The following is a 13,380-nucleotide window of genomic DNA, read 5'->3' as shown; positions in this document are numbered from 1 at the left end:
ATTGTAATTCTGGATGTAATTTTTGTTCAATTTGACTTCTATAAATAAGGTTTGATCATCTCAGCAAATATACATATTTTGCTTCTCGAAATCCGTTTTCCCTATCATATTTGTGACTGAAAGTATAGCAAAGATAAAAATCTCGTCTTGGAAAATAAGGCTTATGGCAAGACAGAACAAGCACAGCTGGTTCTGATATTAATGCTTAGGATAAATACTCTTGATTTTGATCTTGTTCAAGTCGCTTAGTACATTTCCAAAAAAGTGTAATTATACGATATGTAATTTTAAAAATATTATATAAATGACTAGAAAAATTGAATCCATATGTCTATAATATTAACTAACGATATGTATGAAAACATAATAAATCTCGAGTATTAAAAATGATTCAAAATTTAATGTAAATAAGTTTCGAATATTTCGTATTTCGAACATAACAGTCTTTTATTGATAACTGCATAAAAGCCGTAAAAAGCACTTGATGAATTAAACTACATTTTTTGTAGAATTTATCATGTGTTTAATAGCATGGCTAAACTATACTTTTCTTAAGTGCTTAGAATTTAAAGTGATTCGAGTCATTTACTCGAGATACATAGGAAATTCTTGAACAAAAAATGTTTTCCATATCGTGTAATATAAAAGTTTGGAAATTTGTGTTGAATTTCGTAATAGTCGCAATAGTAAGTGGGTAATCATTTTTTGATAGTTAAGTAGAAAAATTTCGATTAGTTGCTAGTAATCGTAATTTTAGAAAAAAGAGATACTATCAAATAGTTAATATTACTCTAAAAATCAATCTTCTTCAGATGAACAAAACATCTAGAAAAAAATGTTATCTACAAGTTAAATAAATCCGAAAATCGTATTCGAAGAGATATACTTCGGAAACTTTATAACAAATCGTTAAATCAACTTTTTTTTTTTCGGATATATTTTGTCTTATATATTGAGTATTTTCCAAATCGATGACAAATTGCTATCAAAAAAATTGCCCTATATATTCAAATTCAATTTGGGTAATATATCTGTACTTATTATCTAGCAAGTAAGAAACGAAATAAATTCCAAGAGTTTAAAGCCAACAGTCTTTATGTATTCTAAAAGCTATGTTTAATTTCTCTTATGAACCGTATTAAAATGCGACTGAACATTATGATATATGAAATTCAACGCAATTTCCAAGATTTAACCCCGAGTATCTAAGTTCTAACAAATTCATTTAATTATATAATTTTTCATGTCTAAAAATTCATTTAAAAAATAAAAATTTTGATGGAATTAATATTATCTAAAATATATTTAACATATATTTATTATATCTAAAATCCATCCATCTTACTAATATTTAAAAAAAATAAAATCTACATCCATTTAATTAAATCTATAAAATTAAAAATAAGGTGCAAATATTTTTTGTTAATAAAATTTGAGTAATAAAAAAGCTTTACTTTAATATTGTTTTCGAATACTAAAATGTAAATCATTTCTTCCAAAATGTCATGTTTGAATCCAGCCAAACATTTGTTTAAAAAAATCGTTCAAATGAAATCAAATTAACAATTGTTGCTCTCAACTCTCAAGGTTAAAATAATCCATTGTAATTGACTTTGTAGAAATTATTAAATAAAAGTAACTTCTATGTTTAATATATAAGACTTAAGTTCCTGCAGTAATCTAAAGTTTTTTATCGTATTATACAAATTTAAACTTATGTTTGAGTAGAAAATCACTTAACTTAACCAACTTCAAAAATTTTTAGCGTTATAACGTTTATTCAGAAATATTAAGTAAATACGTAATTAATTTATAGATCTAAGCAGTAATAATGCTTAAATAATAAAAAAAAAGTAATTTCGAGTAGAATTTACAGCTAAAATTTCTAATTTGACACTTTTATTAAATCAGTCTGGATTTAAAACTAAAAGAACGATAACCATTCATAAGAATTTATTCTTAAAATCATAACAAAAGCCAGATGTGTAAAATGATTTCATTTGATTGCGATTTTAATAGAATTTTAGAGATTATTGATGTCTCTGGCTGAGCCTAAGAACCTAACTGCATTCGACTAGAATTTCATTTATAAAATAATTTGTACATAGGTCCTATGATTGATTGATTGCCTTTATTATGTGCCAAACAAAAAATATGCCTCTGAAACGGTGGTTACAATATCAAATTTTAATGATGGCACTAATTTGTTAATGATGACACTTCCCCACTAATAATGTTTCTTTTTTGTTAAAATTAATAATTATAGTGGTGATATAATATCCTGGTATGCACAAAGTTTCTGTGCATTTAAAATTATGTGCAATGGTATACCACGCATCACATGTTACATATTTCATAAATTGGCAGGCTTTTAAATTAAAAAAATAAAATGAATTAAGATATTTTAAAATAACGGTAAATATACTGTGTTCTTTATTGAGAAAAAAGGTGAAAAATGTATTCTTGTAAATGATTTATTAAAAAAGAAAATTATAAAAAAAGAAAATTGTGTATCAAAATCTATGATTTTTAAATGAGTAAGTAAATTTTTGATTATCCAACCTTTTAATACTTTTGTTATTACAAATTAAAATATTGTACCACACCGTCCAGGCATATCGTAATACTTTTCAAATGAAAAAAAAATTGTATATAAAAACTTTCCCGTTCTTCGAACATTTCTTATCACGTTCAAATTTTATAGGTTTTCATATTGAACTTCAGAGAAAAAATTAATAATTATTAAATTATGCTAAATATAGGATAATAAAATTGATTGGATATAACTGGGGTATTTGAAAACTTAATATGGACATCGAAGATTATCTTCTTTGTATTGGAGACTAGAGTCTTCACGAGAGATCAACTTTTCTTAAATGAAAGCCGAATATTGCACAACCTGCGTAAATATTTTAATTTAAGCTGCATATAAACCGGGACAACGAAGTGGGTGTTAAATTTGTACTTACCAAGCCAATGGTCACCCTTTCGCTTATCCAGTATATACATAGCTTTACATTGCTAATTTTCAAAATACCCTTTAAATGAATTAACTTTAGTTAAATCCAAGTTAAAATAAAAATCCATAAACTAATCATAATAACCTATTGTTTACACAACCATTTTTGAATATTCCTAAAATAATGATAGAAAACAAGAACTAGATTTTCTAATTTGGTCGACAATTGATAAAATTTGAGATTAGATAAATTCTCTTTGGTATAAAATCAATTATTTAAATCAAGGACCCTGTAATAAGTTACTCGTACTGGTCTTATTAAAGAGTCCGATAAATTTTACCTATTGAATGGAACATATAGTAGACACACCCCTAGCTTTTTCCAAACTGGCTGCACGTCTTTTAATACCCTCCAAATATACATCACGGTTGAATAATCCAGCGGCTAATGGTATTCTACACAAAAGAAGAAATATATATTTAATGAGTGAAAATTCTACTTTGCATTCATGAACTATGGGCGTAATAGGTTAGGTCATGTTGCCTATCCACAAAATACACACTTAGGCTATAGAGCCCATTGTGATACCATATATGTGTTTTATCACCTTTTCCGCTGATAATTTTATTTATCAACGCCTTAATTGTTTTCAGAAGCTACTGACTAAGAAGACTCGTTTCCTTTAATTCAATAAATTACTGTTACAAATAGAAGGGCATAACTCCTACGTGTATAAACATAGTCCAAGAGAGGGATGTCTGCGGAAATGAATGTTAATTAAATTAAATGTATCGTGATATTTTCAGCATGATAATTCACCGAATAAAATTTTCAACCCAGTAAAAGATTATTCTTACAATTTTAGTTCGATGCATACTGAATTAGTTAAACACACTTACGTATCAATTCCAGGCCGTACATGACTTTTGAAAACTCCCCAAACTGGTTTGTGATCAGATGTAATTATGCTCGGGACGGAATCATAAATTAAACATTCTAAAGACGGTTTCTGTTCAACACTAGTGCTTGATAAACTTGATAATGCTGATCCACGACGGGCTGCTGATAACAAATTTGTCGCTGAACGACATTTAAATAAAATACGATCTGTGTACGCTGGTGTCCGTTGTTTAGTTGAACTATCAAACCTTTGCGAGCCTGGATCATACTATTTGGAAAAATATTAATATTAAAATTAGTTTAGGATGAAATGTTTAGGATGAAGGGTTTTTTGTGACAGACATAAAGGTTTAAATTTTAAAAGAACGTTTATGGTGAAATATTAACTTTTAATCGTTTGGTAAAATATAAAATAAATCTTAAATACCTTGTAAGTTGGTGGAAATGTAATTTGTGCCTCACGAAATCCCTTAAACGCAGCACCATCAGATAGTACAGCTTTCAATTGATCCGTATGTAACATGCCATGTGGCAAATGTGCTGGTAATGGCCAACTCGTTTCCTCAATCCACTGTAAAACTTGGGCACGCGGTTCATTTAAACGAAAATTTAAATCACCAAACCAAAAGACGCAATCAAAATTTTGTGTCACATCTTTTTTACCCTTTAATTTATGTCGTATTGGTAAATTTTTAGGTAAGTCTAACGAACGAATAATGCGTTTAATGTCCGAAACACGTTCTTTTACTTTCTCTTGATGAGCAGTTAAATGGGCGGTTACAAAGAGATAAGATGTACCAAATAACATAAAAGCAATACCAACGGCTCCTTTTGTACGAAATGCAGTTCCCGGTCTTACTGACATACTTGCATCTTCACATATTGAACAGAACCAGATGAGATCACGGCGTACAAATATAGCCAAATGTAATGTACCTGGAAAATTTGTTAAAAGTAATAACACAGAATGAATTAAGAGTTAAAGTTTATGATTACCTAACGATGCTGAACTCAACATAACATGAGATGGGCCTATGGTTTCTTGAAGACATACTTCCCATTCAAATCGTTCTGAACAGGATTCTTGTGTACCAATTGCTAGGATATCTGGTACATGATCAATACAACTTGGAAGTACGAAATCATTGATTTCTCTAAAAATAATCAAGAAATTTTATTAATAATTTATATTATAATCAAAATTTATGTATTTTAATGAATTTATTTAAAATTCTTTAAATTAACTATAAGAAAACTATCAAAATGACGTCAAACTAAAAACTGAACGATCTTGTATCTTTGAAGAATATAGAATACGAGCCAATATTATCAAAACTTTTAACTCAGCCTACTACAAATTGACAAATAGGGCCGATTCTTAATATTTTGCCTAGCGTCAGAGATGGTTAAAGATATCGAAAAAAAAACTATTGGAAAAAGTTGCTTAGAATATTTTTTTATACTTGCATGTCGATTTCCATGACAAAATTTGCATTTTTAATTTTTTCATTATTTTTATATTTGAATACATAACACTATTAAATTATCAATTTGACAAGTTTTTACATTCAGCATAGTAGTTAAAAATTAAACTTTTATAACTAGTGTGCTATGGAATGTAAAAAATGGACAAACTGATAATTTAATAGTTTTATGTATACAAATATTTCAATAAACTTTTAATAATTTTGAGTAAAGACCAAAATAATTAAAAATGCGAATTTTGTCATGAAAATCAGCAGTAACGTACTCATGTCATATGGCATACGCTAATACGCCTCTGTAGAATTCTAAAAAAATGATTTTTGTAAATGATGACGTCACAAAAAGTGTGTAGTGCCGATTTTAAAAAACAAATCTGTTTGTCTATCTTAAAAAGGAAGTAAAATATTTACCTTGGCGGTGATTGACCATTCATATTCCATGTTCCAACGAAGATGCGAGCTTCACGATTAGGTAATACACGTTCCAATTCAGTGGCACCTAATAAAGAATTTGCTGCAATTCGCCCTTGCAAATAATTCCTAATCAGAAAAAATAATTTAAGAAACTTCCAATAAAATTTTTTTTTAGAAATAAATCATGCTACATACCGTTCACGAGCCTTAGTTGTCGGAATTAAATGTAGAACTTGAGCAGCAAGTAACGCTTGCCTAGCCAAACTGTCCATACTTATTGTAGATGAATTATTGTATAACATTGTATCATGAGATGTAGTCGATCTGAGAAATAATAATTGAATAATAGTTTTGATATAAGACGCATGCAAACTTAATCATTGTAATTACCAAACGTCCATTTCTTACTTTTTAACATGTAAATAATAAAATCAAGGTCACGTGTCATTATTATTGCTACAATAGTACGAGTCCATAATATTTTTATACCATGTATATGAAATATATTTAGTATATTAAATTTAGTCCCAAGTTTGTAACGCTTAAAAATATTGATGCTACGAAAAAACTTTTGGTATAGGTGTTCATAAAATCACCCAATTGTGTTAAATCACCTGTCATCACGATTACTCAAAAACGAAAAGAGATATCAAGCTGAAATTTTTATAGCGTGCTGAGGACGTAAAAAGTGAAATCAAGTTCGTAAATGAGCAATATAGGTCAATTGGGTCTTGGGTCCGTAGGACCCATCTTGAAAACCGTTAGAGATAGAACAAAAGTTTAAAGTAATGTAAGAAATGTTTCTTATAAAAAATAAACAACTTTTGTTTGAAACATTTTTTTGTAAACATCACTGTTTACCCGTGAGAGCGCAAATTGTATAGTATGTATGCCAACACTGTCTATACATGGTATTTCAACAATTAACTCAGCCAATTGTTTGTTTTCGCTTGTTTTGGTTTAATATTTTATAGTAAGTAGTGAGTTTAATCTAAAATATGAATTCGAAACGAGTCATAATTTAATTACAATAGTATAATCTGTCATGGTAGCGAATAAAACATTATAGCTTAATTTTTTTTATAAAATCTAAGTAGATTTCATCCTTGAAACATTATTTAATGAAATAAAAACCGCCTGATTCATTTCCAAGATATCGAACATTGAAATAAGATAAATTTGTTTGCCAATTCTAAGTAAACTGAATCTTTGCTGTGTATGAAAATTGGTTGATGGGGTCTACTCACTATTAATACTATTCAAGATATCGAAATAAATAAATATTGTGTATTTGTTGTTGTTACTAAAATCTTCTAAAATACACTTTTTGCATTTTATACCCCGTTTCAAAATACATACTAATTTGAAACATACTATTTGTATCTGAAATCAAATTACACCAGGAACGTTTTGGGGGAAATTCACGAATTATCCAATCGCAAAAGTAAAAGGAATATAAAAAGGCGCATCAAAGTTGTGCAAGATTTCAAAATATGGGCTCAAACTTTATACTAACACGGTATTATTAACAGTTGCATATTTTAACTGTAGGAATTTGATTCGAGTTTGCCTGTTTTATGATAGAATGGGTTGGGAAATAATAGAATTTAAAGAGATCTTAAGGAAGAAATATGAGATCAATGAGATTAACCGCTTAAAAGGGTAATAATATAGCATTTCTGCCTAGAATAAATTATAAAAGAGTTTAAGATCGTTTACCTAAGTTTTGAAACTGGTGCACTATGTGAACTTTCGGGTGATGAATATCGTAGAGGACTTGATGGAGGTATGGTAGGTATTAAATTATCAGCAGAACGACGTTGTGTTAATACTTTTCGACGTAAACGAGATCGATCCTTAATATTATTTGCATCTTCTTTCGATGAAGATTCTGAGTCGCCATTTGTTGTACTACTTGTAGTGCCATTTATCTACATATAAAAACCAGTCTCTGAAGAAAACAATCACATACAAAAATTCATTTTATAAAACTTACACTATTAGCAATAGACGCCTTTTGGAATAATGGTATATCTAATGGTCTATTACGTGACAATGTTGATGGTGTACGTGATAAGTTTACGGCCGGACTTTGATTGACATCAGTTACGGCACAACACAGTCGTAATTGTGCACTTTGTATATTATCTGTATTATTGACATGATTACTAGGACTTGCACTTGAATCTATTGAATTTCCTGAAAAACATCCTACACGATTATTTATCCCTTTTCCTGCCATAAACATTTTATGTAAAAATTTCTTATTTTTTGGCGACGAGCCATTTTCATCCATAACCTTCACACTTTAATTCCGATTAAAGACAATTTAATTAAAATTTTGTGTTAATTTTACCAAATTCATTATGAAAATAATTGTCTGTCATTTTTGACATTTTACTTATGTAAAAAAAAAATATTACTTGTCAAAATAAAGAGTTGTACGTAGTTAAAAAATCAGTTGGCTATGGTTATTTTTAATTCTCACTACTTATTTTATGTTGGTATTTTTGTAAGGTACATTCACATGTGACATTTTATACAGAAAATATCATCATATTTATAAAGCCTCATGCAAAGAAAAGGGAATATTCATGTATTTTCTAAATATTTTTAATTCATTGTTTACACCGTTATAACCAAGTAAAAAATATAAATACTGCTTGAAAATGCTGTATTTAAGCGTAAACAAATATTTAAAATACATTATAATTTTGAGATATTTAAACGCAGTTTTTTGGCGCTCTCTGTTGATGACGTATAAGTGCGTGATCTGTCAATTGGTGACAGTTCAATGTATAATTTACACTTTAAAAAAATGAATTTACAAAACAGAATTTACACTCGTTATTATTAAGTTTTCTAATAAAAAGCCGTAGAATAGTATAATTTAATGAAATACCATATAAAATGTAAGTAATTAATATCATACAGTATGTCAACAAATTTGACAAGCCGGTACTTTGATGTCACGTCCGTATAAAAATTTGAATTTCCGTTTCAGAAATTTTTAAATGCCCTCACTGAATTTGTACTTATATTAATTAATTTTAAGTAATTAAAAAGATATTAATTACTAAAATAATGGTTTAGTTGAAATGTCCAGGCATTAAAGTTACGGAAGAAAAATATTTGAACCAAATTTAAATTTCATGAATATTCTCTAATGAGGCGATACGTGGCACACTTAAAAAGGATTGGATCTGAATAGCTATTATTTTAAATCAATATCTCCAACACCTGCATGCGGACATGCGGACCTTGGATCCATCAATCCTGGGAAACATCTCGAGGTAGAATCTGTGGGTGTTCCAATTGTTTTACAAATCGAATTTTGATTATTTTCACTTATAGATATTATACTGCAGTTAAATTGAGCTAAAAACGATCAATAATTACTTGGAATATATTTCAGCTATTTTGAAACTTAATCGATATCTTTTTCAAGACGTCAGATATTTAATGTCCAGACCAATGAAAGGGTTATTTTCAGTAATGAAATTTTCAAAATTAAATTAAAATAAATATTTTGCTGTACATACATTTATTTATCATTAATTAAAACATTGTACAAAAGATAACAATTTAATAAATTCATAACAATTTCATTTTTATATATAATTTTAACATATATTTACATAATTTCAAAGCTTTATTTTATTAGTTTTTTACATAAAGTCTTTTATTGTTTAATGCGAATAAAATATTAAGTAAATATCACACGAGCAACCAAAAAATATAAACACGCATAATTGATACATTTGTTCAACTTATTAACATACTCCTATTCAGAAACCAGTTTTGGATGAGAACATAAGGTAGTTTTGAGCAAGTAATGAGTCGTCAACTAACGCTGGCCATTAAAATTACTCTTGTTTATTTTGGGTTACGTAAAGGAATGTTTCTTGTGATAAGTATATACAAAATTTAAAACCAATATGAAATTAACAACTTGAACGCTGAAATGTGATGTGGCTACTGTTCATGACATTAAATTTAGAACTTAAACCAATTTCGATTATCAAGAACACAGGCCATTTAAAAACGTTTTTAATTAAACTATACATAAAGTATATGTGGCATTCAAATACTTTATTTGGGTCAGCATTAAGTTAAAATTTTCAAAAATTTTGATAGTAAAAACGATTTGATATGGAAAAAAGATTTGGTGGAATTATTGTCATTACTTTAACTTTACTATCCACATTGGTACAATATATTTAAATATTTAAAAAAAATTAGTACAAAATGTCCATTCAACCCTGAATAATAGGATCCTTGAATAAATCATTCTTCATGAAAATTAATACAATTTTCCGTTTTAGTATAAAAAAATCAATTCTAATAATAATTCTATAAAAATTCTGTAAAAAAATAATACTTTGAGCTTACAGGTAACCATTTTGGATTTGTATTTTTGTTATTTATATTTTCAAATGTAAATAACTAGCTACAAATACTCTTAGAATTTTATTTAAGTTTTCTACAGTGTTTACATCGACGATATCCATATTATCATTGACGGTATGCCAAACATCAGGAAATGGTAAAGGAATTAAATGCACGATTGGAACTCCTGTAAATCAAAATTCGAGGGTTTATTGTTTTATAATAATAGTTTTCAATTAATTTCTATCGTAAAAAATGTTTTTCTAGAATCGTTATATAGCTTTAGATTAATAAGATTCAAATACTGCAAGTATTCCAGTAAAAACGGGTTGAGATAGAGAAATACGATCTAATACTCTTTCCATTCATTGCAACGAGAGAATGCGCTGCTTTTATTATATTATCTCAAAATTTTTCGAACTTTCGTTCATTCTCAAGAGATTAAACTAATTTATACTAACTTAAGAATAAACGAAAGTTCGAAAAATTTTTACATAATCAAAAAATACTGCTTTTTGTAATTTTCTAAGAAGTTGGTCTTTTTATACCATGCATATATGTAATATGCAAGGCATACTAAGTTTAGTCCTAAGTTTGTGACGCCTAAAAATATTAATACTATGAACAAAATGTTAGTATAGATGTTTATAAAATCACCTATTTAGTCCATTTTCGGTTGCCTGTCCGTCTGTCTGCCAACACGATAAATCAAAAACGAAAAAAGATATCAACCTGAAATTTTTACAGCGCACTCAGGACGTAAAAAGTGAGGTCAAGTAAATGAGCAACGTAGGTCAATTGGGTCTTGACCTATGGGTCCGTAGGATCAATCTTGTAAACTGTTATAGATAGAACAAAAGTTTAAATGTAAAAAATCTTCCTTATCAAAAAATAAACAGCTTTTGTTATAGGCTTATATCAAGATTTATATACGTACCTCGTTTCATAAATGGAACATGGTCATCTTCTACAAACGATTGCGTTGATCTTGGGTTAAAATACGTTTGGTCTGATTTACCACTCGAATATCTTACTAACAAATCTAAATCAGATAATTGTTGTTCAGCTCGAACAAAATTCAAATACCATTTTTGTCCACTTTGAACTAAACTATAAAATTTTGGATCTGGTGCACCCAATAAATCGAGTAACACCATTACATCCCATCGTGCTAATTCCGTTACAACACGACCTAAATTGGTTTTAAAATGATTACTTGATAATTGTTTAGCCAATTCTCTTGCACCATATATTGAATCTTTTGGTCCCCATGTACGAAATGCTTCTTCACCATCAAAAAATACAAGTTTCAGGCTAAGATCATTTGAGTTTCGTAATTGTTCTAAATATGGTTTCATTACTTTAATTAAATTTAACATCATCGCACAAGGAACTGCAGAATCTGTCGCTCCTACAAAATATGGAATATTTACAAACCAAGTCAAACTTTCTAAAATTCTTTACCGAAATTAAGTCATCTTTGCTACCTCTAATTTAAAAGTTTACGGTTTCAATTTTGGACTAAACTTACCAATAAACACTTCATTTTTCATATATTTACTATCATAATGGCATGCTAAAACTAAAAAACGATATGCATTTGGATTCAATGTTCCAATAATATTCTCAAATTTTAATTTCCCAAAAATAGGTGTATTTTCTGTAAAATTATGACGTTCCACATCCCAATCTAGATCTTTAAGGACATCGATAATATATTCTTTTACTTTTTGATGACTTTCTGTCCCAACAACTCTTTCTACAGCAATGTTATCAAAATGTTTCTGTAAATCTCTCGCATTTGTTAAACCAGCTAAGGTACGAACTTGATTATCTGTTAATTGTTTAGGTTGATGCTGGGCCTTAAAAATTTATTTAAAATAATTATTTAATAAAAAGAGAAAATTTACCGTAAATATTTACACGTAAATCGGCGATATCACTTTTTGATACATAAATTAATTGTAAGAAATTAATACATAAATAAATTTTATACATCATATTTTATATTTGAAGTTATTCCAAAATTTATGTAAAACAGCTGTTATCAAGTTTTTTTTAAATTTTACCAACACACTCCCGCATAAACAAAAGTTTTCTACTGCTAAAGTGCCAACTCTGTTATAAATGTCATTGAAGAAATTTCATGATTATCCCCTCATCTGAGTTTCTTCTTACGTCATAATTGAATTTGATCTTCCGTGAATCGAGTGTAATGCACGGTGTAATGTGTTGTATTATGGTGTTCCAATGTTGCAAAAGGTAATTCATAAATAAGCTTTATAACCTTCATAATCGTAGATTTATACGCACCACCTACAAAAAAACACTTGCAGAGAATACAGATCGCGCCTACACCTGTTTGATTGGGTGAATGCAACAGCGCATTACAAAGATTCTTTGTATCTAGAGTTGTTGCAAAATGTGTCGATAAATGTTTCTGAACTTTTTGCATCAAATGTGTGACTTTCAAATCACAAGTCTTTGTAAGTCTTGGAACTTGAGACATTACCAAATAGAAAAAAGCGCTGCGTACGAGACGGTTAGATTACCTTATTTATAGTTACTTATTCGTATATCTATGCTCAGCCATAACTATCTGTGAGACCGCAACCAGAACTTAATTTAAAGCTTACATCCACCCTGAATATTTTTAAACCACACCATCAATACATTATACTATGACTTAATAGGGGCTTATCCAATTGTTAATTAAATTGCATATTTGTATTTTTTGGATGTCTTATAAAATAATTTTTATCCAAATTGCAAAGCAACTTTTTGTTATTCCTCCTCCCCTCCAGTTTTAGATGATTCTATCAATACAGTTACCTCGAACTTACGCGATAGATGGGACCGAGTTATAACCGCGTCAGTTGAATTAGCATATATCGAAATATACGTTCTATGCACCGTAGCATGAGATAGTGTATAAAACGGGAAGATTTAGAAATCGTGTGAATACAAATTTTGGCTAATATGACGACTGTATTAACAGTTTTTGAATGCCTGAAATCACTTCAAGATATCACTCGCATACGATGTTTTACCTACGTAGTTTAATATTATCACCGCTGTTTAATATTAGAATCAAACAAATTTTTATAAAATACAAGGTTCATTTACGCATATTTGATCAAAAAAACTTAACAACACGATGCTCACTCTCGTAAAGTTTTAGGAAAAATTATTTCTGAGGAATTTAGGAAAGTATGTGACGAATTTCAGTACAA

The 13,380-nt window shown here is 28.7% G+C and overlaps 2 protein-coding genes across 2 annotated transcripts; both read right to left on the bottom strand.

The window, feature by feature from the left end:
- Positions 1 to 3,105: 3,105 nt before the first annotated feature.
- Positions 3,106 to 8,062, bottom strand: LOC123295129 (inositol polyphosphate 5-phosphatase E). Its single transcript, XM_044876356.1, has 9 exons — positions 7,755 to 8,062; positions 7,478 to 7,689; positions 5,954 to 6,082; positions 5,756 to 5,884; positions 4,857 to 5,014; positions 4,288 to 4,796; positions 3,860 to 4,128; positions 3,301 to 3,415; positions 3,106 to 3,135 (listed from the first exon to the last, which is right to left on the bottom strand). The coding sequence occupies exons 1-8, from the start codon at positions 8,052 to 8,054 to the stop codon at positions 3,301 to 3,303; spliced, it is 1,821 nt and encodes a 606-aa protein (XP_044732291.1). The 5' UTR covers positions 8,055 to 8,062; the 3' UTR covers positions 3,106 to 3,135.
- A 1,395-nt stretch (positions 8,063 to 9,457) lies between these two features.
- LOC123294745 (glutaminyl-peptide cyclotransferase-like) lies at positions 9,458 to 12,486 on the bottom strand. Its single transcript, XM_044875880.1, has 4 exons — positions 12,071 to 12,486; positions 11,679 to 12,009; positions 11,085 to 11,558; positions 9,458 to 10,334 (listed from the first exon to the last, which is right to left on the bottom strand). Exons 1-4 carry the CDS (start codon positions 12,146 to 12,148, stop codon positions 10,183 to 10,185), a joined length of 1,035 nt encoding a protein of 344 aa, XP_044731815.1. The 5' UTR covers positions 12,149 to 12,486; the 3' UTR covers positions 9,458 to 10,182.
- Between the last annotated feature and the right edge of the window lie 894 nt (positions 12,487 to 13,380).

This window comes from Chrysoperla carnea, chromosome 3 (genome assembly GCF_905475395.1).
Source record: "Chrysoperla carnea chromosome 3, inChrCarn1.1, whole genome shotgun sequence".
Lineage (NCBI taxonomy): Eukaryota > Metazoa > Arthropoda > Insecta > Neuroptera > Chrysopidae > Chrysoperla > Chrysoperla carnea.
This window is presented reverse-complemented; position numbering and strand designations above follow the sequence as displayed.